This window comes from Gadus morhua, chromosome 2 (assembly GCF_902167405.1).
Source record: "Gadus morhua chromosome 2, gadMor3.0, whole genome shotgun sequence".
Taxonomy (NCBI): domain Eukaryota; kingdom Metazoa; phylum Chordata; class Actinopteri; order Gadiformes; family Gadidae; genus Gadus; species Gadus morhua.
Window position 1 is genome coordinate 15,902,871 of NC_044049.1, and position 26,304 is coordinate 15,929,174.

The 26,304-nt window shown below is 48.9% G+C and overlaps 1 protein-coding gene across 1 annotated transcript; it reads right to left on the minus strand.

The window, feature by feature from the left end:
- Positions 1-1,164: 1,164 nt before the first annotated feature.
- Positions 1,165-19,285, minus strand: axin2 (axin 2 (conductin, axil)). Its single transcript, XM_030379742.1, has 10 exons — positions 19,014-19,285; positions 16,715-17,639; positions 14,249-14,383; positions 12,253-12,355; positions 8,992-9,632; positions 8,564-8,743; positions 8,242-8,451; positions 7,858-7,992; positions 7,304-7,501; positions 1,165-2,945 (listed from the first exon to the last, which is right to left on the minus strand). Exons 2-10 carry the CDS (start codon positions 17,521-17,523, stop codon positions 2,819-2,821), a joined length of 2,538 nt encoding a protein of 845 aa, XP_030235602.1. The 5' UTR covers positions 17,524-17,639; positions 19,014-19,285; the 3' UTR covers positions 1,165-2,818.
- Between the last annotated feature and the right edge of the window lie 7,019 nt (positions 19,286-26,304).

Consider the following 26,304-nt stretch of genomic DNA (forward strand, 5'->3'; position numbering starts at 1 on the left):
AAACCAAACAACCAAACAACAAAGTGTTTGCTTGCTCAGTTCCGTAAAATCTTCCTGTAGTGTTGGTTAATAGTTCTTCACACCTTCACAGCTTTACACTACCCTGCTTCACTGAATCATCCAAATGATGAATAATGCGAAATTGCATTCATCACAATGTACTTAAGATAATCTAGAAGTCTGGAATGTGCTTCCTTTAAAAAAAAAAGGCAATTTAAAAAAAAACTGAATCATTTTTGAATGATTTGAAGGAGCGGAAAGCATCGCTACATTAACATTTCTACATGCATAAGCAGCAAATCTTTTTTCGTCATCAATTAATTTCCTTCAATGATCCAATCATAGGTCTCATAGAACATGACACTGCTGTCAGATAACATTGGGCTGCGTCAGACAAGCACATAAAGCAGGGAATGTGACCTGTTAATAAAAAGGTTAAATGTAACATTTCTACAGTCAGCTCTTTTGTTGTGGTGTTTCAAATAAGCCATCCCTAGAGTGATCTCTCTGACATACTACAGTATCCCATCCAACTGAATCAGAGGCGATTAATTCAAACTGTATCAGCTTCGCTGAATAGCTAACTGACACACACATAAGGGCACGCACGCATGCACACACACACACACACCAATATCTAATTGGCTTAAAGAGCAAACAAGTGGAAGATGATTACATGCCACAGGAGACCAGAAATGTTTACCATATTAATCCAGTCAAGTAGTTCTGAATGGAATCTGGGTTTGGTCCATTTCTCAGTAACAACTCATTAAGTCACTTTACACACACACCACCATTCATAACCATCCCCTAATGCACACACACACACACAGACACACACACACAGTGGCCATATTAAATCTGCATGTTTTAATTTCCAACAGGGAGCAAATTACGCTCCATGCAAATGTAGAATAGATTAAGTCTGCGTCCAGCAAGTATTCTCTAAACAGCATGGGTGTGTGTAGTCTTCACTGCACTCTCAAAACCTAATTACATCAAAGACATTCCACATGGAAAACACACACACACACACACACACACACACACACACACACACACACACACACACACACACACACACACACACACACACACACACACACACACACACACACACACACACACACACACACGTAGAAAAGGAAAACCAGGAGATGTTTCTTTCATTTGAAAAATATAACATTTTAATAAAGGCTACATCTCTTAATTACAATAATTAAAGTACCGAGGCATCTTTTCAATGGAACTCTATAGAACGCATAATTTACAGTTTACAAGTGGGAACCATGGGAGAAAAAGACAAAATAAAACAACAAGATTAAACAGGATACTAAAAGGCATAAAAATATATTTTTCAACATAAGGCCCCTTGAGAAAACCAAGGGAGTAATCGGACCCTGAAAACTGGGTAAGACATGGCGTGGGACTCCATGTAGGCACAGTTACTGTACTCAGTTACGGACACGTGTCACTAACAACATCACTCCCATCACAATCCTCTGCAGATCCCCATGCAGGCTTGCAATACACAGAATAACCCTAGTCACGCACACACAAACAAGCGCACATATGCATCCGTGCATCTGTGCGCACGTACATTCACACACACACTTTCACGTGGACACTTTCATGTACACACACTCACACACAACCATACACATACACATACAAGGGAAGCATATATATTTATATGTGTACACGATATATAGAGCTTTAGTTGGGAAAATGTATATATTGATGCAAACGTAATTCAACGCTTTTTTTGGGGGGGCGGGGGGGGGGGGGGGGTTGTACTCCGTAGCGTAGCTAAAGTAAAGTAATAAACGTTAGGCGTTTTGTGGGATGCCTGTGCCACCGCAAACTCAAGGCACTAAAGTTCAAGGCCGGCTGGGTGGAGTCCCAGAGGAATTTCTGACATTAGGTTTTCTTATTTTAAAATAACATTAAGATATTACTATTATCATTATTATTACTATTAATATTATTATTATTGTAAGGGCAGACAAACACCGCAGTAGTCAAATATTCAAACTCTTCACCGAATGGACAACCGCCCTCGGAAATTTTGGCGACACGATCAACGGGCTGAGTCACAGCCCTGTCATGGGACCAGGAGCCAATCACAGCCAACCGCGGGGGCGGTCCTTAACATGTTGATAGTAGGAAAAGTCTTCTATCCCAAGCAGCATATCCATGGCAGGATGGGTGGTGGGAGGTGGGGGGGGAGGGGTCAATTTCTTCCAATAAATAGCAATATAAATCTTTACATAGCGACACAGGTATCATAATAAGACTCATTGTTTTTACATGTATATCTGCATATTCCATATTGACGAGGCTAGAGGCCCATCCATTAACAGCGACCTGGCGTGGGTCTGTGGATGAACCTGGGGAACGCACCTCCACCATGAGTGGTCATTTAGCAAAGAGTCTGTCGTGGGGTCACGACCCGTATTGTGTATGGGGGGAAGGGGGCGGCTGTATTCTGTTTCAGGAGTCTGTTATGGTTTTGTTTTCTGACTTGCTTTGAGAAAGGGTTTTTCACCATTTACACAAATGTGCTGTGGTCTGACTATGACCTCTCTCTCTCTCTCTCTCTCTCTCTCTCTCTCTCTCTCCATCTCTTTTACTTTGTTCGTTCTGTCTCTTTTTCATCCAGTCAGCCAAGAGGCAATGCGCCGTAAATGCTCCAGTTCAGCGAATTCAGTCACACGGTCACGGCTTAAGAGAAAAGCCGTCCCGGTCTTCTGTGTTGGTGGAGCAGTAGGAGGGGGTGGTGGTGGTGGTGGTGGTGGTGGTGGTGGTGGGTCCCCGCTCACTCCATCCTCTCCACTTTGCCCAGGACCTTGCCCTCATAGGTGGGCAGCAGAGTGCCGTCCTCAGAGACCTCCTCGAACACGGCGCCACATTCAAACTCATCGCTAGCCTTCTTGAAGTAGTACCTGAGAGAGAGAGAGGGAGAGAGAGAGACATTAATACTGAGCTCAACAGAAATCCTTGGCACATACAATGCAAACACAAATAGCAACAAAGCCGGTTGAAATGTCACTTCCTCCCGTGTAGGGTGAACTGGGGGTGAGTCCCCGTTTGTGTGTGTGTGTGTGTGTGAATGAGTCATCTAATCCTAGGTTATCTTTCTGCTACTTGGACCTCAATGAACCATTGTCAGAAGACCCCGATGGTGACCCCAAAGGTCAGAGTGGGAGGTCAAGGCTCTTGTCCTACGTTCCACCACTTGACTCTGGGTCCTCAGTTCCACCAATACAAGGAAGGAAGGGGATACGAGAGAGAGAGAGAGAGAGAGAGAGAGAGAGAGAGAGAGAGAGAGAGAGAGAGAGAGAGAGAGAGAGACAGAGCCAGAGAGAGAGAGAGAGAGAGAGAGAGAGAGAGAGAGAGAGAGAGAGAGAGAGAGAGAGAGCCAGAGAGAGAGAGAGAGAGAGAGAGAGAGAGAGAGAGAGAGAGAGAGAGAGAGAGAGAGAGAGCGAGAGAGAGAAAGAGAGAGAGAGAGAGAGAGAGAGAGAGAGAGAGAGAGAGAGAGAGAGAGAGAGAGAGAGAGAGAGAGAGAGAGAGAGAGAGAGAGAGAGAGAGAGAGAGAGAGAGAGAGAGAGAGAGAGATCAATGGATCAATGAACCAAATTCATTGCACCTCCAGGACCAAGAAGAGACCCGGAAACTTCTTCTCAAAGAAGACCAAGTTTAAAATAAGCCTCCCCCCTCCTCACCAGTACCCCTCCCCCACTCCTTCTTTTTTCAACTCCTTCCTGTCTCACCCACCCCTCACCATGAGCTTCGGCCCCAGCTAACAGCGGCCAATTAGGCCCTTGCGTAAATGAAGGGGTCCTTTCACATAGACTGAAATTTTGGGTGCCTGAAAGTCTGCCTGTCATAACCTCCCCCCCCCACCCCTACCACTCCTACGCACTCATGGCTAGCTGTGAGTGTTAGCAGACGCACCCACGCGCACACATCCAGGCACATGAGCACATACACACACTTATAGGCAAAAAGGCATACTCTAAATCAAAGCTAAAGCACAGGGAGGGGTAGAAAGATAGAGAGAACAGAGGGACAGAGAGATGGAGGGAGCGGGGGTGTGTGATGGAGGGGAAGCAGTACATCATGTCCTGACCCCTCTGTCTGATCTCACCAGCCCCGCCCCCCACTGTGAGCTATAGGAAGGGCAGCAGACTAGCTAGCTTGTGGTCTCAATCTGTGTGTGTTGTGTGTGTGTGTGTGTGTGTGTGTGTGTGTATCTGTGCGCAAGGGTCTGTTTGTGCACAAGTGTGTCGGTGGGTGTGCACGTGTGTGTGTGTGCCTGCACTCCTGTGTGTACGTGTGTTTGCATGACTGGGCGTGTGTGCGTGCACGCCCCGGTGTACGGCGGAGCAGAAGTAAGGAGAAAAATGTGAAGCCGTGACTTCACCGGGCCATTAATGATGCGACCCCTCCCCCCCCAAACACCACCCACTCCTCCTCTTCCTCCACCTCGGTGGAGAGGAAGAGGAAGCAGCAGGGGGCAGAGAGCGCTCGCTCACCTCTCATTAACTATGTCATGGAAAAAAAGACCCCGCTCCTTCTCCATGTGGGGGGCCGCATTGGAATCTGTGTATGTGTGTGTGCGTGTGTGGTTTTATGTGGGTCTCTCAAGGCAACACAAACAAAGCTTGTAAAAAAACACACAAACAAACAAAAACATGGAAACAAGAGGTATTGGTCTCGAGCTTGAGAATGAAGCAAATAAATGTGAAAGTAATTCCCCGCCAGCGGGGGTTCAGACGCTCACAACATCCCCCCCTCCCCCTGGTTGAGAGCGGTGGCTGGGTAATGAATGAAAAGCTGCTTGGTTTGAAAGGGAAGAATGGGTATGAAAGATCTACAACTGAAAACAACAGAGGACTACAACAGAGAACTACAACAGTGCAGCACACTTGAAAGTACATGGAAATTACACTGCATCAAAACCCTACCCCTAACCCCCTAACCCTATCCAAAATAAACTACACTTGAAAAACTTGGAAACTGAATTCAGAAAACTACAGGCAGAAAACTAAACCAAAAGAAGAAACACCGGAAAAATACAGCAGAAAACATTGAAAACGACCCCCAAAAAAAAAAAAAAGAACAACGGAGAACAATAAGAGATAACTACAGAAGAAAACTACAGCAGCCCCACTGTCTTCTGCTGGGAAATGTGTCTCTCTAGAGCGGGGCTGAACACAAGGACTTGAAAGGAGCCCTGGGACCACGGTGGATAATTGTATCCTTTTTTTTCTCTCTTCTGGAGGGAGAAGAGAGAACCAAAACAAAACACAAACACACCAAAAAAATCATCTCCTCTTAAAACAGAGGGAAGAAAAATCTTCAAAGTTCGACGGATCTCATTTTCTGAGAAAGAGAGAAAGAGGGACAGAGAGAGGGAGAGAAAGAAAGAGTTTCCACTGGAAGATGTTTCATGTGTTTTCTCTCTCTGTGTCTCTCTCTCTCCCCCCCCCCCCTTCCCTCTCTCCCTTGCGCAGACATCTGGCACCAATATTGTCTGGCAGGGCTCGTCGGTACTGTTCTTTGTTGAACTGCTGCCATGTTGAAATGACCCAACTCTTTGCATTCTCTGGCTGCTATTACATCCCCACACCACGTTGCAGCTCCAAGCAAACACACACACGCGCACACACACACACACACACACACACACATACACACACGAAACAAAATGACACAGGACCTTTGGAAGAGAAGGTAGATAGAGAACGAGAGAGCGTTAGAGAGAGAGTTAGACAAGAGAGAAGGGGGTGGGAGTGTGGGAGTCGGATAGACAGACAGATGTGGGGGGATTTCTGTGCGGCTGTGGCGAGCGTGGTGACGTCACAGGGGGAGGGGGAGGGGGTACGATCCGAGACGTGGGACACACATCTGGGGAGAGGAGAACCCAGTTGGCGTTTGGTCTGTGAAGCAACAGTAAAAAAAAATAAAAATCTCCAAGCAATCAGTGAGACCAGTCACTGAGGATCTACTACTACTACTACTACTACTACTACTACTACTACTACTACTACTACCACCACTAAGACTTCTACTACTACTACTACTACTACTACTACTACCACTAATACTTCTACTACTACTACTACTACTACTACTACCACTAAGACTTCTACTACTACTACTACTACTACCACTAAGACTTCTACTACTACTGAAACTGCCTGTTTGAGGGAAAGGGAAGACATAGAATCATCACAGGCCAGGTCACAACCCAAGATCCAGAGAAAAAGGAGGTTCACGTCATATGGTTGTCCGGATGGGAAAGAGGACAAGTGAGTGTGTGTGTGTAGGGGGGAAACGACTCAAAAAAAACAATACGCTTTTCATCAAAAAAGAAGAAGAAGAAAAAAAAAAAAGACCCTGTAAAATGATTACAACGTGTGTAAACATTGTGCGCACTCGACGAGCGCACATCCACATGTTTGTGCACAAGCTATGGAGCACGCACACACACACACACGCACACAATCCCATGCACGAACGCAAGCAGAAAAGGGGCCCCTGATAGCATCGGTGAAGAATTTGCACGCTGGCCATTTGTGTGAGTCTTTGTTGGTTGGAAATGAAAGGGGCCTGGGCTTCAAAGCCATGCGTATTAAGTGTGCCTTAGCATGGAAATCAATACCAGATGGGACCCAAATCGCAGCAGTTCAAACTCTCCCCCCCCCCATCCCCTCCTCGCACACTCCCCCAAACACCACCCACCCAACCACAGCCATGCTCTCTCTAGCCCCCCCAGCCCCCCCCGACCTCTTCCCCTGCCTGAGACCACAACACACGGCTCCGGTCTTACAACAGATACAGGCACTAGTAAACAACGCTAGGGTGAAAATGTTCGCCGGCCAGCGGAAGAGTTGGGTTTGAGTTTCCGTTGTTCGCAGCACTGAGCGGGGCTTTCCTTTGCCTCAGAACTGCACTAAAAGGTGACGGTTCAGGAGTTGAATGTGAATGGAAACGTTTGGAAACGTGGGGAAATGTGCGACTGTGCCGTGTCTGACAAAACAAACATCCTTAAGCTTTCAGGTTTTCAGTAAAAGCTATAAAACACAAAGTCGCATTCACAGCCATTTTGTCATTTAGCAAACACTTGAAGCACGAAGCGGCTAACAACGCTACACGTCATTATTGAGGAGGTAGGCCAGGGTCTGGGTGTGAAACCTTGTCTTCCCAGCTTTCCTACAGGTAAACTGGGAACACTAGGGGGGTCACACCCAGAGGAGGTTGGGGCCAGGTAGCTGATAGCAGTGTCGGCACCCACCTATAGTTGCCCTTCTTGCGGAGTTGCTCCTTGAAGTGTCCCAGGGTGAGGCAGTGGCTCTTCATGCTCCGCCGGTACGGGATCTCCTCACCACAGAAGAAGTAGGTCACCACAGCCTCACTGCCGCCAGAGCCACCAGCAACGCTCGGAGACGACGTAACGCTTTGGCTCGCAGAGCTCTTCCTTACCTCCTTCATCCTGTGAGCGAGAGAGAGAGAGAGCAAGAGAGAAAGCGAGAGAGAGAGAGAGAGAGAGAGAGAGAGAGAGAGAGAGAGAGAGAGAGAAAGAGAGAGAGAGAGAGAGAGAGAGAGATGTGTTAGTGACTAGGTAAACCAGACAAACCATTCTTGCACCGAAAGATCACATGGTTGCTCCCCTCGGTAAAAAAAAAAATAGAAACAGGGATACAATACAGCCATCTGTGTGTGTGTCTGTGTGCACATGACATCTGATAGCCGTTGCGGTACAGTGCAAGACGGAGGCTAGAGCTCGAGGATAAGGAGGACAACTGGCAGCAGGGATGTGGAGAAGCAGAGGAGAGGGAAGGCTCTTACTCTTCTGACAGAAGGGCAGGGGCTGCGATGAACAAATTGGCTGCGCTCGGATTGGCTGAAGACAGGGCGACGCCCACTCCGTTCTGGACAGGCACGAGGTGGCTTTTCTCCCGCTGGGGACTGGATGTAGAGTGCCTGAAGAGGACGCAAATGGAATTGTTACTCGTTAATTATTCATAAATTATAGTCATGTTTAGGAAGCGATCATTAAGCAATTTGTGAATTAAGCAATCAAATGAACCCTGGTTTCCCCAGAGATGGTGCTCTTCTTGGGATTCACATTTATATGCTTTTCTAGACTTTTTCCCTTCGCAGAAAAACCTGAACATGTAAAGACGATTTATATATTTATACTTTCATCAAGATTCAGGGGCCGAGACTCACCTCTGTTTAGAGGGCTTGGTTGACACCTCCTCTAGCCGACGGCAGGCCTCCTCCAGCTGGGCAAGGGTGTTGGGTGGTGGCAGTGGTGGCATCGCGGGGTCCTGGATGAAGGGGTGGGCTGGCTGGTGGTTACGCAAAAGGGCCGAGCTTCCGCCAACGCCCCACGTGTGTGCCGGGCCACCGCCAAAGGACTTCTTGGTGATCTGGGCACTAAAGCGCGGAGACGAAGAAGGATTAGCCAAACGGGGGCGATGGGAATTGTAGTTCAAAACCACGGCGAAGGACTACAAAGCGAAGGCTGTGTTTCTGCGGCCTCGCTCACCTGTGAGACCTGTGCTTGCCCTGCCTCTCGCTCTCCAGCATCCACTGCCAGACATTCTGCGAGCGATCCGAGGTGTCCGTGGGCAGGTGGACCAATGGGGCGGCCTCTTCTGGGGACCCCTCGGACACCCCTTCGTCGCCCCCTGAACGGCACTGGCGCCTGGACAGTGAGCTGGAGCGCCTGGGAAGGTGGGAAGGTAGGGTGGGAAGGTTTAGGACAACAGTAAAGTTGTGTAGGGACTAGTGAGTTTTGACTTCCCTAGTGAAGTCAAACTTCTTTCCAGGTTCTGCCTTTAAACCTCATTGTCTGCAGCCTACCCTGAGGAAGAGGTCCAGAGCCAACCTATTGATATGCATCCCCTATTTGTACCTGGAGTCCCTGGGCACGAGCAACATGCTGATACGCGACTCGATAGTGATCGGACTCACCCAGGGTGGTGGAGTTCCACGGCCGCGGCGGCAGCCCCGCACGCCTCCCGGCCCAGGCTGCGGCTGCGCTGGTACGGCTGGACGCCCTCGCAGAGGCCCTGGACCCTGAGGGCCGCCTCGCGCTCCATCTGCTCCTGGCTCCGGGGCCCGCCGTGGTGGTGGTGGATGTAGTGGTGGTGGATGTGCTTGGTGCTCTGCCTGCTGACCGGGGCCTGGCCGGGGCCCGAGGCAGGGGAGGCGCCGGAGGCCCCCGGCGGGGACAGCAGGGCCCGGAGCACCGAGGCCCCGCAAGGGACCAAGGGGCCCCCCCTGCGCTCCGGGGAGCGGGCGCGGGGGGAGCGGCGCAGGACGGCGGGGGACTGGCACCCGGGGGTCTTGAGCACGCGGGACAGGTGCTCGTCCAGGATGGCCTGGGGGTCGTCGTCGGACGAGCCCGAGAGGAGGGCCAGGGGGTGGGCGGCGGAGCCGGGGGTCTCGGCGGCGTCTTCCCGCTCCTCTTCCTCCTGGATCTGCTGCAGACGCTCCTCCAGGGAGCGGCGGGTGTCCTGCTCCTTCTTGAGGCGCTCCAGGCGGGCGATGAGCTGCGTGGCGAACTCCAGGGGCTTCACGGGAACCATCTCCTTGGGAGGGGGGCGGTCGCACTATGGGGAGGAGAAGAGAGGGAGGGGGGGGGGGGTTGGATGAGAGGTTGTTGTGGGTGAGCCATCGCCTCTGCTAGCCGACGTTATTAACTCGGTCACTAGGAGTCAAACATTTCTTTAAGCTTTTTGAATCCCGTCACAAATAGCTTCAGCGGTCTACCTAGCTATTAACCGTTGGCTATGACACTACCCCTGTCCTACCTCTGAAGTTCAACCAGCGGTTGAACGTTTCAAACCGTCCTCTGTTCTTTTTGTACATTAAGATCTGGTTGGCTCCATTATATATTCATGCATTATTTCTATCTAGTTAGTTATTATCTGTTAACTATACTCTACTTTGGATGGAGCTGAGGCTGTGTTTTGGGGTGGAGGACAGGACATGGGGAGAGGGGAGGATGGGAGAGGAGTGAGGGAAAAGGGAGGTGGTGGAGGGTGGCAGTGGGGGGCTGGCGATAGAGGGAGAGGCTTCTACCCCCTCTGTCAGCCTTAATGTGCCGCTCACTTCAAAGACTCCCTCGTCAAATATCAAACACTTGCCAGGAAGAGAGAGCGGCACGGAGGAAGAGAGAGATGGAGGAAGAGAGGAGGAGAGAGACGGAGGAAGAGAGAGCAAGAGTGAGACATGAGAGAGAGGAAGGGAGAGAGGAAGAAGGGGTGTCAGGGAGGGATGAACGAGTCAGGGAGATAGAGGAAACAAGGGATGGGGGAGAAGGGAAGAGAGGGAGGAAAGAAAGGAATATCTAAGAATAAAAGTCACATCCTGACAGGGGGTGGAAGAGAAGGAGAGAGGGAGGGGCTGGGCCACGGCGGGGGATGAAAGGAGAGGGAAAAGCGACAGAGGGGTGGAGATGGAGAGAGGGAAGGATGGAGAGATAAAGGAGTCAAATAGGGATGAAGATCAGAAAAGTTAGGATAATTTATGCCCCCCACACACACACACACACACACACACACACACACACACACACACACACACACACACACACACACACACACACACACACACACACACACACACACACACACAAGCACGCACACGCACGCCTTTGAGGTACAGTACCACGACAGCAGTTCCAACTTGTGTCTATGTGTGTGTGTGCCACATACTCAAACACTTATCATTTGCTATTTTTTCTTCTATCCTTTCATTTCTTCCCCCTCTCTTCTCTTTGTAGTGAAGATAAAAGAGATTGAGTGAGAATGTGTGTGTGTGTGTGAGAGAGAGAGAAAGAGAGAGAGAGAGAGAGGGGGGGGGGGGGGGGGGGGGGGGGGTCAGCTGTCTAACAGAGCCCGGGGCTGGCACAACATGGCTGGGGCAGTCATCTCGTCGCCAAAAACCCAGACAGGGAAACCAAAACAAGGAGACGAAGGAGGACTGCTGGTAAAGGAAGGATCAACAACTCAAGGAAGAACTTCTTACTTCCTCACTTTATTTTGAGAAGACAGAAGAACCTCTCTCTCTGTCTCTTTCAATCTCATTCATTCTATCTCTCTTCCCCCCCTACTCTCTCTCTCTCTCTCTTTCTCTCTCTCTCTCTCGCCATGTGTGTCTTTCTCTCTATGTATCTCTCTCTCTCTTACACTACTTTCCTTCATCAGGTCTGTCTCTCTCCTTCCGTTGTTCATTCTCTCCCTCTCCATCTCATCCTCTCTATCTCCCCCGCCCCCCCGACCCACCGAGAGAGTGACCACATGACTCACCCACAACTCATTCTTTCAAATCTCTCTTTTTCTGTGGGTGGGGGTGGGGGTGGGCTGGTGGGTGGGGGTAGGGGTAGGCCGGTGGGTGGGGGTAGGGGTAGGCTGGTGGGTGGGGGTATGGGTAGGCTGGTGGGTGGGGGTAGGCTGTTTCATGGCTGGTGGATGGCTGGGTGGATGGGGGGGGTTGTGGGTGATGGAGAATAAAGAGGCCAGCTCAGTTGGAAGTTGTCACTTCCCCGCATGCTCGCCGCATTCATCCCCCCTGATCAAAGAGCTGTGCGTGCTTGCTTATGTGTGTGTGCGCCTCAGAGTGCGTTTGTGCACGTGTGTGTGTGTGTGTGTGTGTCTATGTGTGCGCGCGTTGCTTCCGGCTGATTTCAGAGCCCTGGGGATAAAGCAGCAGAGATCTTCGCCATCTCTCCCTCTGTTCTCCGTATTTAACCCCCCCCCCACAACCACCCCCCAGTGAGGGGTGAGGCACGGCTGCGATAAAAAGCTTAAGAGACCGTCTCCCGTAGACTTCAATGGCAGCCATGATGGGGGGGGGGGACAAGATGAGGTGTGTGTGTGTGTGTGTGTGTTTGTGTGTGTGTGCGCGCGAGCGTGTGTGTGTGACAGTGTGTGTGCACCTAGGTGTGTGTGTGTGTTTGTGTGTGAGGGTGTGTTTTAGCCGCTACTCTTCAGATGTTGCTTGGTGTTGGTGAGATACAGAGAGAATGTGGAATGCTGTCTACGGCTCTATTCATAGAGGCAAACAACACAGGCTGCTATGCAAATGACACTGTGGGACCCCGAGTTCAAAAAGACCTGTGTGTGTCTGTGTGGATGATGCTGTGTGTGTGTGTGTGTGTGTAAGTGATGGTGTGTGTGATGGTGTGGGCATGTGTGCTTGCGCGCGTGTGTGTGTGTGTGTACTTACAGGGAAGGCAGGCAGGGAGACCTGGCTGTTCATCCTCAGGTTGCGCTCCACCTCTCTGTGAAGGTGCTTCTTGGAGCCTGACTTGTAGGAAGGGACGCCATCTCTGTAGACACACAGACAAACACACAAACACATTTAACCAATGCAGTAGCACGTCTCCCCGCATCTGGAACCTCAAAGCAAGACGCCATTCCACTCTTTGAAACTATTCCTATGTGTGAAACCGTTGGGTTGGTTGAGTCACAGTGTGTGGGACATTTTGGATGTGAAAAATACATTTCTTATTGTTGTTTTTTCATTGGTACGAGGAAAACGAGAGAGAGAGAGAGAGAGAGAGAGAGAGAGCGAGAGAGAGAGAGAGAGAGAGAGAGAGAGAGAGAGAGAGAGAGAGCGAGAGAGAGAGACCGAATAAGGAAGGGCTCTCTCTCCTGGTTTCCTGGTGACCTAGAGCCTAAGTGAGGAGCACCACTTTTTGCTTCCCCCCTTCCCAGTCACTGTTGCTTTGAAATGCTACAGTCATGCGCATAAGCCCTCCCTCTACTCTTCCCCCCTCCCCAACCAACCAACCAGCACCATTACCCTCCCCAAGCCTGTGTATATACAGCCCCCCCACCCCCACCAAACCCCTCCCTGCTCCAATCTTCATTTGGCAAACGCTGCCGCAGCCAGCCTCTGATGTCGGCACATCAAAAGGCTGGTTTGTAAGATAAGGTAATGTTTGAAGTCTGCGCAGCTGCATTCCCCAGCGTCCAGGCTAATCCATAAATAAGATATAAGCAAAAAGAAAAAATACGCCGCCCCCCCCACACCATGAACCACCCCCGACTGTTGCCTTTTTATCCCCCCCCCCCCCTTCCATTTTTCGCTATTCTTTTCTTTATCTATAAATGAGATTCAAATGTTTCAGAGCTCCCTTTCACCGACCCGGAGAGAGAGAGAGAGAGAGGGAGAGAGAGAGAGAGAGAGAGAGAGAGAGAGAGAGAGAGAGAGAGAGAGAGAGAGAGAGAGAGAGAGAGAGAGAGAGAGAGAGCAGATAGTGCGATCAAGGCCACAGCAACCAGGAAGTGTGTGTCTGTACGTGTGTCTGTGTGTATGTATGTGTACGTGTGTATGTGTGTGTGTGTGTGTGTGTGTGTGTGTGTGTGTATGTGTGCGCGTCCCCGCGGCCGGTGCTTTGTTGCCGTGTCGGGGCAAAGTACATCAGCTCACAGGGCTATCTGGGTCTCCGGTCCCCTTTGAAGAGGAAGCGTCTCCAGAGACTCAAACTGTTGTAAAAAGGTTCCTTTATAACCCGCCATAGCCAAACCCCTCCCTCACTCCTTTGTGGGCCCCGCCCACCGCACAACCACTCAGGGGCCGTCTTCAGCCTCGTCATGGAGCGGTGTGGACATGAGCTCATGCGTACCTGTCATGTCCGGCGGGGCTAATCAGCAAGAAATGAAGCCCACTAAAACAGCTGACCCCGGGATTTCAAAGGCCGCCTTCAAAGGCGCCCGCCCGGCGGACGGCGCCGACCGCTGTGACTTCATATCGCCTGGCGCCTGATCACATGGGGCGGGCCGCAAGATCATGACCACGTGATCACCGATGGACCGCCGCCCCCCCCCCACCAGATTAACATTGACGGCTCGCCAAGGCACGTACACACAGGGTTGGCGCGGGTGCGATGGGAGGGAGTCGGTTGCGTGTCGGGGTGGAGGTGACGGTGAGTCACGCACACTCTCGTTACAGCGCACAGCGTTTTGATGAGGTTGCGTATCCAATGTCCACGCGGGCCGGTCGTCTCCCCTGTCGAGGGGGGGTCAGTCGACTGGGTTTGTTGTTTTCTTTCGAAGTGGATGGCGGAGGTAAGGACCGTCGCGGTTGATAGTCCCGCTTGCTCTTAAAAGACTCCCTTCGAGACGGACGTGAAACGTGCATACACACGCACACGGACGCACACACAAACGCACACACAAACTCAAAGCTCAAAAGGCGTGGGAGATATAGGACTTACAGGCTGTCCGTGACGGACATGGCGTCGTCAGTCATGGCGTCGCTGGACACCTCGCTGTCGTTGGTGCTGGCGACCGGAGCCCGCACCCCCACGTGGTAGGGGTGGACGACCTCAGGCCTCCGGTACATCCTGGATCTGGACACACACACAGACAAACAGCGGTTCAGTTAGCTAGTGAGCGCCACTTTAGCCTGAGAGCGGCAGCACTTCATCGGTTCAAAGAACAGAGTGTAGGAACGGAAATGATTAAAGTCTGGAATTAACCGCCGCTAAGTTGTAGGCTGTGGATGATAAAATATGCAGACGCTATTAGTGGAAGCCATTAACCTGTAGTAACCTTAAAAGTCAATGCCAATGTGGCGAATCCAATGCGGTGGATACATTTTCAGTTAAGCGAGAGGTCAACATCTTGGCCCCCATTGGAGAACCTCAGTCTGTCCTCCATGTGTGGTCACGCTGGATCGCTGAGCTCAAGCCGGCTAGTTTTCAGTTGTTTCTTTTGGTAAACAGCTTCATATGGCCCACAAGGTTGCTACGTTTTTTTTTATTCTTTCCATTTCCCTGAACCCTAGCTCAGCCCTCATCTCCTGCTTTACACATTCCTGCCATGGTAGAGTAGAGAGAGAGAGAGAAAGAGAGAGAGAGAGAGAGAGAGAGAGAGAGAGAGAGAGAGAGAGAGAGAGAAAGAGAGAGAGAGAGAGAGAGAGAGGGAGAGAGAGGGGAGAGAGAGGAGAGAGGAGAGAGGGAGAGAGGGAGAGAGGGAAAGACAGACAGACAGACAGACAGACAGACAGACAGACAGACAGACAGACAGACAGACAGACAGACAGACAGACAGAGAAAAAGGAAGGGCAGTGGAGAGAAAGGAGGAGGGACGAGGGGGGTCTCTTTATGAACAGACCTGGGGAGAAAAGTAGGAGGAGGAAGAGACAGAACGAAGGAGAGAGCGAGGGAGACCCAGCATGACTAGAGCTGTAGGCCCCCAGCTCCAAGCTGACCTTCAGAGGCACTGCAAAGAGTCAGGTATTTAACACAGCTGGCCTCACATTCTTCTCTGACTCTCCCTCAGTATCTCTCTCTCTCTCTCTCCCACCCTCTGTCTCTCTCCCGCTCTCTCAAACTGCAATCTCCCCCTCCCTCCCTCCCTCCTTCTCTCGTTCTAGGCCCTCTCCCTCCTTCAATCCCCCTCTCTATTTCTTCCTCCCTCTTTCTCTCGCTCTGGAACCAGCCAATTGCTCTTCCCCATCACATCATTTTTTTCTTCACAATGGAAAGATGAAAGTGGTGAAGGAGGGGCGGAGCAGGCAGAGCAGGGAATCAGAGGAGGATCGTGGTAAACAAAAAGAAAGGAGGGAAAAAAAAGGGGGAATGTGAGTGTGTGTGTTTTTTTGTGTGCGCTTGTGCAAGGGTGTGTATGTGTTTCTGTGTGAGTGGGTGGGTGGGGGTCATATTCACTGTAGCTGACGCGTTTGTGTTGTTTTTTTGGGGGGCGTTTTTTTTGTTGTGGATGTTGTTGTTCTATTTAGAAATGAAAGGAGAAGCTGAATCAGAGGAGCGAAGGGGGGTGTTGCTCATGCTCCAACTGTCACGGTAGTCACACACTCAGAATTATACCTGACATCAACGATTAAAAATAATACAGAATATCCCTTCTAGAAACGGTATGTTTGTCTCATTGTAAAACCAGTCAGTGTACTATTTCTTTACGACCCCATATTTATGCGGTGTAAAGATATATAGCAAGTAAATAACCACTTTGTATGCCATCATTGAGAAACTCTACTTTTAATCTGGATAGTAATAGGGTCGAGTTTGAGTAACAGTTTCAAGTTTGAGTAACAGTGTTTGTGCGTGCTGGCGACAAGAATGGCAATACAAGGCTATATGATGTCAATAAGATAAAGAGGAAAACATAAATAAAGAAAAAAGCCACTCATGAGATGGCCCAGCAATACCATAATCTATTATTCGCTGGCTGGGGGGACCGGGGCAGGCGGGCTTGATCTGCTAACTTCCCCCCTGGAAGACGATCCCTCTATCTGCGGAACTATTTCAAAGCTGCGGAAGCGCGGGTGCAGCCAGTGGAGCGCGCGCCAGCAGAAGAGATGAACAACGTGTGGCTGGGTGACTGCTCGAGGTGCGGGAGGGAGGGAGGGAAGAAGGGAGTGTGGGTGCGCGAGGCGAGGAAGGGAGGGAGTGTGGTTAAGCGAGGAAAAATTACATCAAATGTGAGCGCATGCTGATGTGTAAGTCGGTGAGCGATTTTTTAAAATACTAGTTGATATGTTTCCTTCCAGCAAAAACAAATCTGCTAATTGGTAAGCGGTGATTTGGGCATTCTTTTACGCGCGCGAGTTCCTCTGCATCCAAATATACAATTTACTTATCTACTTCTAACTTGAATGTAACATTACAGTCGAACATTATCAGCACGTATTGTGGGTATAATACACGTGTAATTCTTACCCGTATGCCTTGTCCATGACCTCCACCGCCCTCAGGGACATGGTCGCCCTCAGAGTTTTAGAAGATAGTCCAACCAGCGCTTTGGCTTTGAAATCACAGCTCCACTCCTCTTCCTCGTTCAGCGTGGGCAGGTATCCACAAACCACCTTCAGGTCGCTCAGACCGTTCGGGTTAACGTGGCCAGGGTTTTCACCTCCAGTCCTCACGTACTCGAGATAAACATCAGAAGTGAGAAACATCTGATACGAGGTCTCCTCCATGATGTTCTGGATCTCTGTCTGTGCCTGGTCGAACATCGCCGAGTCGATCTTCTTCAGGTTGTCCCGTATGAAGGTCTTGGTCGCGGGTTTCAGCTGCTTGGCAACTATGCTGTTGTTCTCAATGTAGCGCTTGTAAATGGCTTTGACGACTCGCTGCGTTTTGCTATCCTTCAGGTCCATTTGCCTGAAACCGTTGCATGCAAACCAAAAGTCTAAAGTGTCGACGCATTTCTCTCGCTCAAGGAATGTCCGGAACAGCAGAGCACCGTCTTGGTCCCCGAGGAGCGAGTGCAGCGACTTGGTCCACCGGGAAAGCGGCGAGTCGGGAGACGCGCTCCCCTCGGGCTCCCCAAGACCGTCCTCGTTTCTCCTCGCGGAGGAGCCGGGAGACTTAAGGAGGAGGATCGACTTGGCGGTATCCAGGGGTCTCATGGTCGCTACTTTGCCGGGATAGCGGGGCGTAGCGTCGCCCTCCTCCCCGGGAACCGGGGGCCGGGGAGCATCTTCACGGAAACTAGTGGCAATATGGTCCGTAAGCGCCCGGCTCATGGCTCCGGAGGCGGCCGAAGAAACCGTGTGTTGTCTCGCCTCCTCTGGGTTCTACTGTAATCTTCTCACTCTCTTATGTCAGCGGGGGAGCTTCTCTCTGTCTGTCCGTTTTCTCTCTGAAACACAAAGTATTGATCTAATCACGACCAGATCCACCCCAACTTCAAAGGCAGCGACGCAGCGTTTTTTTTCCCAGACCGTGGCTCAGTTTCACAGAAAACAGACAAAAGCTATTCTACTGAAAACAAATCAGACAAATACTGCAGTAGCTCCCACAAATATGAACTGCTAGGGTTTCTTGCGATTGTTCAATTTAGCAAACATCCGACTACACTGTAAAACACAAATGTATGCGCCAAATGATCATCTACACCACACCACCAACAGATATGTGTTTAATCATCAAAAAAAACGATCAAAGTATCATTCATTAACCTAGGGTGGTACAAAATACGCGTATATGGTTATTAGGTATTTTCATAGGAATTTAACCAATAATTAAACACATCGGTAGTAGCCTAATGTTCTCTTTTCGTCAATATTACAAAGCCTACCGCAATCAGAGGTCTACAACGCACCCACCACGGCATTTGACCATTTACTACTCACAATCCATCGCAGTTTTTACAACACTTAATCGCATTGAATGTAGACATCCATGTGGAGAGACATCGCTGTACTATATGGGACAAACGTAGTTGTGCAGAACAAAAAGTGAAGAAAATGGTTTATGGCAGTATCAGGCAACTGAAGCACATGCCTCTCCACACACTACTTGTAGCTCAGAAAGTAAGACAAGAGTTAAAATGTCCAACAAGTAAATAACCTTTCAGATACATCAGATCGATGAGTTCACAAGCAATTGGCGTTATCTGTTCTTTATCAAATAACACACAAGCCTGGGCTATTATACCGTAAAAACGCTCGAGTTCAAAGTAGATTGCCATACTTGCTGTACGCTGATAATAAATACATTGCTAGTTATTCTCTGCAACCGGTTCTGTAAGATATAGGCTTTATTCGTATTGAAGTCCTACTTATTTTGAATAGACATCGGGGAAACTTGGATAACAAATCTCATTTAGCCTAGTTAAAACATACACACACACATTAAAAACAGTAAACATTTAGAGCGAAACATAAGAAAAATAGTGTGTCAATGATTCATACCCCTAAAACAACAGTCGTTTAAGTCCAGTACGCCAACTACACAGAAAAGTCTCAGAAGTAGTGTTGGGGGGTGGTGGGGGGAGAGGAATTCCAAAGAAAGTATTCGGTCGAAATAAGCACTTGTCAAAAAAATAGCATTTTATCCCTATAGAGCATTCTAAAATGTTCGTAAATGCAAGGAGACATACAAATATACAAGCAAAGCGTTGTGGAAGCGCGTTATGAAAAGTTCATTTATTACAAGACTTCAAAGCATTTCAGCAGCACATCAAAGCAACTCAAACGGGGCCAGCGCAGAAGCACACACTCTGGTAACTTACCATCGATCCATGAGTTAGCTCCTCAAAAAACACTCCGGTTTGGTATCCACACAAAAACATACCATAATCCACAGTTGGTGTATCCAAGGCGCGAATCCGCATACAAGTCCATTCAGTTTAGAAGACGGTTACACGGAGAAATTAATGTTATCGTTGGTTCGTTGTTATAGGAGGGGGGAAATATATCGCTTTTCTGCCCGAACGTATCAAGCTGCCGTACGGCAGGTCTCTCCTGAAGGCGACTCCAACGTGAACTGAACGGGAGGGAAGGGAACAGCGCACTTCAAAGTAAGCAACCGACTGCTGAGTCCCGAAAGCTATGTAGAAAACAATCACTCTTCCAATGCGCTAAAAAAATACAAAAAGAGGGCAAAACGATCTCTGGAAATAAATTATTCACTCACAACTGAATACATTTGCAATATGGTGCATTTAGGCGATGCCGTTTTTTTTTTGAAGCAAAGGTTTGCGTGTCTTCGGCGCGCTTTTCACAGATCACAAAGTTTCTACTAAGTTGCAAGGACCTTATCAAAGACAAGCAATCTTGAGCCAACTCCCGGAGGCTTCGGGACGTCAGAAGTAACTGATCTGCCGTCCCAATAGCATTATCCCTGCAATCCCTCTGTTGCTACATCAACTTTAAAGTCGCAGGGTTCTTTTATTTTCTTTAAGATCCACATAGTTTAGAGATTAACCCCTTCGAGTCCAACGGATTTTTCAGTTGCTCCAGTTTTCCCACGCATAATGCTGTACCCAAAACAAAAAAGGAAATATGTCACAAAAATATGTGATAAATCATAGACACCCGTACGTAGACATAAAGGTGCATAGATAAAAACCTATCTGAACACTCTACAGCTCCAACCCGTGGCCACATGGGCATATGAATGCATATGAATACACACGGGGATCATAAAGACATTGTTTAAGGGCGCTTTATTATCCTGGATTCTGGAACTATCGTCAAGCAACAGGGCAGAGAGATCCACAGATATTTATACATTCCTCTTTCATTCTTCAGTACCCTGGGCTCTTAACTGGCATGGCAATGAGCAGAAAATGGCTAAAATAACCAAGTTATAACCATGTAATAACACATATACAAGTAATAAAAAACAGTTACTGGATAAAGCCTATATATAATGTCAGACTTTGGAGACTGTATTAACTAGTAATGATATTATCTACATTAGGTTATGTCTATAGTCATTGTTAATGTTGTTTATTCTGCTCAGTTCAACTGTTGCCTCTTCACTGTTCAAATGAAATGTGTGAGTGTGTGTGTGTTTATGTGTATTTATGTGTGTTTGTATGTGTGCGTGTGAGTGTGTGTGTGTGCATGAATGTTAGCGGCCATGTTGTCTCAACAGACAGTTGTCTTCAATCGTAGAGTACATAAAAGAACAGGTAACACTTTGATTATTGTTTAGCCAAAAGTTACCCTGAAATGTCCTCACAGCTTTACATCAAGCAGATAAAAAAAAAGTTTTGTACTGATGGAGTACATGGCATCAAACCAAAACATGAATTCTCTACCTACACATATTTGCATTCACTTTGTGTTCCAGAATCAACGCATTGCTATATCATCCATTTGAGATAATTCATCTGACATTAAAATGCACAGAGTGTATAGTGGATAAAGCTACCATGGAGTTAGTGTGTTTTAGTCTGACTCCAGAGCACTACACCCGGGCCACGACCATAGGCCAATAAAAGAATGCTAGCCAGACAATGTTAGTCTTTGTTTACTTTCCAGGGCCTGGGTCGACCTCTGACAGTAAACACACCAGGGTGAAACCGTTTCCCTGGCAACGCTACGTACCCCCTGCCGGTACCAAGGGGCCAGTTGGGCCCTTCATGTCCAGTTCAGGGGTTCTTTGATATTATGGTTGTTACCCCGCCCCCACCCCCACCCCCACCATCACAACCTCCACCAACACCACCACCTCCACCAACTCCACCACCACCAAGGAAGTCTGATCCCTGCCTGCCTCCAGGAACTGACCCCTAGAATCTGTCCGGCCCCTGGACCAAAGGAATCCTAGGCTCTTGGGCTCCATAAAAAAAGCCTTTAAAGAGAGCTGAAGAATGAGTGCTTGGCAGAGTGGAGGAGTGAGGTTATGGGCTGTAACCGTCCCCCTGGTCGGAGAAGATGTTATTACAGACAGGTCAAATTCAACCCCCCCCCCCCCTCCCCACACACACACACACTACAAAGAGAACCATAAATAGACACGGGCAGCATTAATCATCAGCGAGTTCAATAAGACTCTCTAATGGGTATGCCCCCTCCTTCAAACCAACACCAAAATTACATTACATTTATTTAGCCAACACTTTTGTCCTAGCGACTTAAAATAAGTGAATTTGACGATGAAGATATATAAGCCCAAATGTGCATTAATCATTAGAGTATTTAACATTAATCAAATAAGACAATTTTAAGTGCTACTGTATAGAAACAAGGGCCAATATACACCACGACTAGCACCACCACCTCCACACTCTCCAAAACCAACACTACCTTAACTACCACTATCAGCCCCACAACACCACCACTAAATTAACACATCAGCACCCCAGCCACCACAAACACCCCCAACCCGACGACCCACTTCTACAATCACCTCCAACACCACCCACACCAATCTCATCCCCTCTAAAAAAGGTTCTGTGCAAACATTCAAGAGCCACTGTGATTCATTTCGTAGACGACCCTCAGTGTATTTCAGTTAGTTAAGCCATAGAAACCTTAGAAAGCCATGTTTCATAAAATAATCTAAACAAAACTGAAGGAAAGTCTTTCCATTGAACCACTCCGGGCCTTGCTTGTGTTCTGATTGGCCAGGAGTATTCGGCCCCGCGGAGCACTGTAGCCTTTCCAAACTACTACTGACCACCGCAGACGTGGTCTTAAATGTCAGATGTCCTGTGCGTACGTGCGTCATGTGTATAGGCCTTAGCCAGTCCAGTTCTCTGGGCATCGTTTAGGTCTGTGATCAGTAACTGCTCTCCATTAGAGTATTGTGTGCTGCTCCTCTCAGATTGGGGTTAAACTCTTTGCAGGCCCCTTTGAAGTGCTCATCCCTTTATCTCAAGCAAGAGCCAAGAATTTGGGGGGAGGACAACGGAAAATGAAACCAAGAGAGAGGCTTACGGCAATTATCAACCAGGGCCATGAGGAGGGACGAGCGACCATACACTCATGCTGAGAGCATGAGAGAGGCAGAGAGAGGGTTAGACTATCACAGAGAGAGAGAGAGAGAGAGAGAGAGAGAGAGAGAGAGAGAGAGAGAGAGAGAGAGAGAGAGAGAGAGAGAGAGAGAGAGAGAGAGAGAGAGAGGACCATCAGACAGACATATAGACACAGAGGGGGAGCAGATAAAGAGAAAAGTTGCCGGTCAATTTAGGGCAGGGGGTGAGATTTGAGTATGTGTGGTGGGGGAGAAAGGGGAGAGGGGGGATGGGGGTGTTGTTTGGTGTGTACACACCCTTGGCAACCAGTGACTGTCAGGAGAGGAAATGAACGCTCTCCTCTCAAAGTAGGTGACAACAGAGGGACAATGGCCACTGAAGAGAGCAAGGAGCCGATGAGAGGCGCGTGTGTGTGTGTGTGTGTGTGTGTGTGTGTGTGTGTGTGTGTGTGTGTGTGTGTGTGTGTGTGTGTGTGTGTGTGTGTGTGGGAAACCGGACAGGGGCCACAAAGAGGAGGAGAAGGAGGGGTAGGAGGATGAGAGGAAGAAGAAGAAGTGCAGCCGTCAGCAGAATCAGATGGCACACACACTGAGAGCTGGAGACGATACAATTAAAGTGTGGAAGTTAAGACGCTCTTTGAAGTTGGACATGGTGCATAATACCCTTAAAAGTTAAGGAAGGGCAACAATTCACAAGGCTTGTTATGGGGCTGTTTCCAACCAGTGCAAGGGGAGGAGAGAGCATTAGCAGAGACAGACAGGCAGACCGAGTTGTGAGTGAGGGAGAGGATGAGAAGTGGAGAGGGGAGGAGTGAGAGAAGACAGTGCTCAAAGGTTTAATTTGAGGGAAGTGAAGTTCGAATTTTGAACTCTTCAGGCAGCAGAAGAGTGACTAAAGTGTGAGTGTGTGAGGGCTGGCTCTAACCTGAAAGCGATGGAGGAAGAGAGAAGACGAGAGAAGAAAGCTGTGATGGAGGCGGGGTTGGGGGAGGGGGTGTGAGGAGCAGGAGGAGACAGGCGGGTGAAAGAGATGGAACAGTTTATGAAGAGAATGGGTGATGCAGAGAAGAGGTGTGAGGATGGGTTGTGTGTGGGGGGGGGGGGGGGGGGGGGGGGGGAAGAAAAGGCAGAAAGAGAGAGAGAGTGTGCAAGTGGGGGGGTTTTAGGGGGTGGCAGTGGCTCAGCGAAGGTTATTTATTGGTCTTTTTTCCTTCGTTTTTAATCCCATTTTGCGCTTGGCTTTTAAGTCTGCCGACGTATAGAAACAATGTCGGATGCTCCGTCTAATCCCGTTTGGGCCATGAAGCTCAGTCCGCTCCGACAGTAATGACTTTCATTTCCTCCGCCACCACCACCGCCCGCCAAAGAAACCGACCGCTTCACCAAGATGGACGCCACTGTGGACGCCACGATGGACAGCTCCGTGCCTTGACTCTCTGTCTCTGTCCCTCTTTTTCTTTTGCTTTCATGTTTAGCCCCTCCAGAATCTCAGTAAACCCACTAGCGCCGGTCCAGTTTTGTCACGTCTGATCGCTCACTTGCTCTGCTGTTTTTTTTAATCGCCCCAGATACTTTTAGCCCACTTCCTGTTCTTCCATCGGGGCGTGAAATATCAACAGGACGATTTCCATGGTGACAAGAGACAGAGATACCAGTGATGGAAGAGGCCATGGAAAATGGCATTATGTCTACTGGAGACAGGCAGGAGCAGCAAAGATATATACGACTACATTTTACAATTGTGCTAGCAACAAAACCCTGGAGGCTTGGGGAGAAAAGTTCAGATCGGAAGTAATGCACCTAGCACTCGCAACTTAAGTTTCATGCGTACCCCGAAGAAACAGCGGAGGAGCGAAGAAGAGAGAATGTAGAAATAATAAGAGAAAGGGATAGATAAAAATAGATGTGGATGAAAGAAAAGGATTCACATAACTCAGACAGAAGGGCAAGCGAGACTCAGACAAGACTCCCACACAGCCATGGGCCTCGCATGGAGGTCCTACATCCGATACCCAACCCACGGTGTCAAACTAAGACGCAGAGAAAACCGGCCACTAGAATCTCTGTTGTTCTCAAAACCTCTGCGTCCATCTCTTATGTCAATGTCCCCAGATGTCCCGTATTATATACGGGGGACCGACAAGGTTTTGTTTATTCACCGTCTACGTTGACCTCAACTCAATGTTGTGTTTGAATTTTGACTTCTAACACGGTCAATACATACATTTGCGATTTTCCAATGTTAGTTGTCAAATCTATTTTTAATTTAACCCACATTTCTCAGCTGGGATTAACAAAGTACATCTACATGTTATCTTCCATGCTCTGCTTCGGAGTGACAGCGGGGTTAACAAAAGTTAAAACATCTCGGTACGAACTGTGTGAACAAGGAGACGAAGAAGCCATGCTGACGAGGGAGAGAAGGACGAGATTGATGGAAGCCTGAATAAATAGTGGGGTGAGTAAATGTGCTGTGTGTGTGAGCAGGAGGACCGGAGGTAAACAGGGTTTATTTATGCAGGCAACGTACAGCAGCCAAACATGGGCCTCCTAGGGTTGTGCACAAAAACACAGTGCTATAAAAAGCCCCACTGATGCGGAAACACACATCCACACACAATGTGATCATGACGTGGTGACTTTGTCAATCACCTGTTGACGTTGTACAGTCAATCCCAGAAGTTCACGATTGGTTATAGGCACACACAAGCGCTCAGTGAAATAGCAAAGCAGTCAGTTTCCACTGCGTTTAGGTGCACTCACTTGCAACGTAGATGCAAACGGCAATGATATATCATGTAGCATTAACGAAATACGATAAACGCTCTGCTGACGTTTTCAAACTTGCATTCTGAGCATAAGACGCTTTTTGATGTTGTCGGCCCTAGGAGCAAACAGTATGCTGAAGAAGCAGAGGAACAAAGGGTCTAACATGTTGGGGTCATTGTGTGTTGGGGCAACCTGCAGCTCTGTTCCAGTAATCGCCTTGAACAGCAGGGGGGCATTCCTGGGACAGTGCAGGATGCGGCTGGGTGCTGTCGCCGGAATGGCCTGACAACAGCTCCTCTGTCTGATGGGGAGATAAGGCAGAGGAAGTCAGGGTCTTTGATCCCTAATGGCACCAAGTCTACTGTTGGTGGGGGGGGTGGGGGGGATTGACATATACAGCACCCCCCCCCCCCCCCCCCCCCCACACTTGTATTTACACCAAAGCAATTACCACGGCGATTTGGATGGGAAGGGAGAGGGGTGGCTGGACAGAATTAATTAGTCCGTTAAACAATTTCAAAGAGATGTTCTGCTGTAACGAGGCAGATAAGCCATTACAAGAAGCGACGTTAAGTTGAGGGTGCCATTTGGACGCACCCCCACATGGCGCCCAGGAGGAGGGCGCCATGCAAGCTCTGTTCTGGACAGGAAGGAACACTGACCTTTGATCCTCGCTAACAGCACAGTCGCATGTCTGCGCTAGGCGGCTGACTGACACAGAAGGGAACTCGCTGTCAACAGACGTGTCATCGACGTCATTCGTTTGTGAGAGCGAATGCGTGCACTCGCGCGCACACACACACACACCCACACACCCCTAGTATTCAGCTCCTCCTGTAACGGCGATGTACAAACCTTTGTGCTTCAATTCCTAATTCCCTGTTTCCCCAGATGTCCCTGAGACAGTCCTCCCTGCTTTACTTTCTCTCGTCTTTTCGTTTTTTTTTCTCTCTCCCACTCTCTGCCTGTGCAGTAGAGTTGCAGAATCAGCACATCAAATAAAAACCCAAGGAAAAAAGGCAAGATAAGTTCATGGACAATGGAAACACGTGGGTAAGTGCATACCGCATGCACAAAGACACAGCCATGCCAATGCTAATACGTATTTTTGGTGGGGGTGCAAGGCTTCTTTGAAATCCAAGCTGTCCTTCTGACTATAATTCCTTCAAACTGGTTTCCAGGAAAAACACACATTTTGCAGATTTGCTCGTACTGATCAGTATTCCAGCCAAGGCATTCCTCCACCTACCAGAGATTGAAACGTGGATATCAACAGAGACATTAAACCCATCCTCGGTCAACCCAATGTTATCGTCGTCTTACAG

Excerpts from the sequence above, each read along its gene's own strand:
- axin2 (XM_030379742.1), bottom strand. The coding sequence starts at position 17,523 with ATGAGCCGGGCGCTTACGGACCATATTGCCACTAGTTTCCGTGAAGAT. Across the intron at positions 8,452-8,563 it reads GGCAAGCACAGGTCTCACAG|TGCCCAGATCACCAAGAAGT; the intron begins GTGAGCGAGGCC and ends TCCGCGCTTTAG. Across the intron at positions 2,946-7,303 it reads CGCAAGAAGGGCAACTATAG|GTACTACTTCAAGAAGGCTA; the intron begins GTGGGTGCCGAC and ends TCTCTCTCTCAG.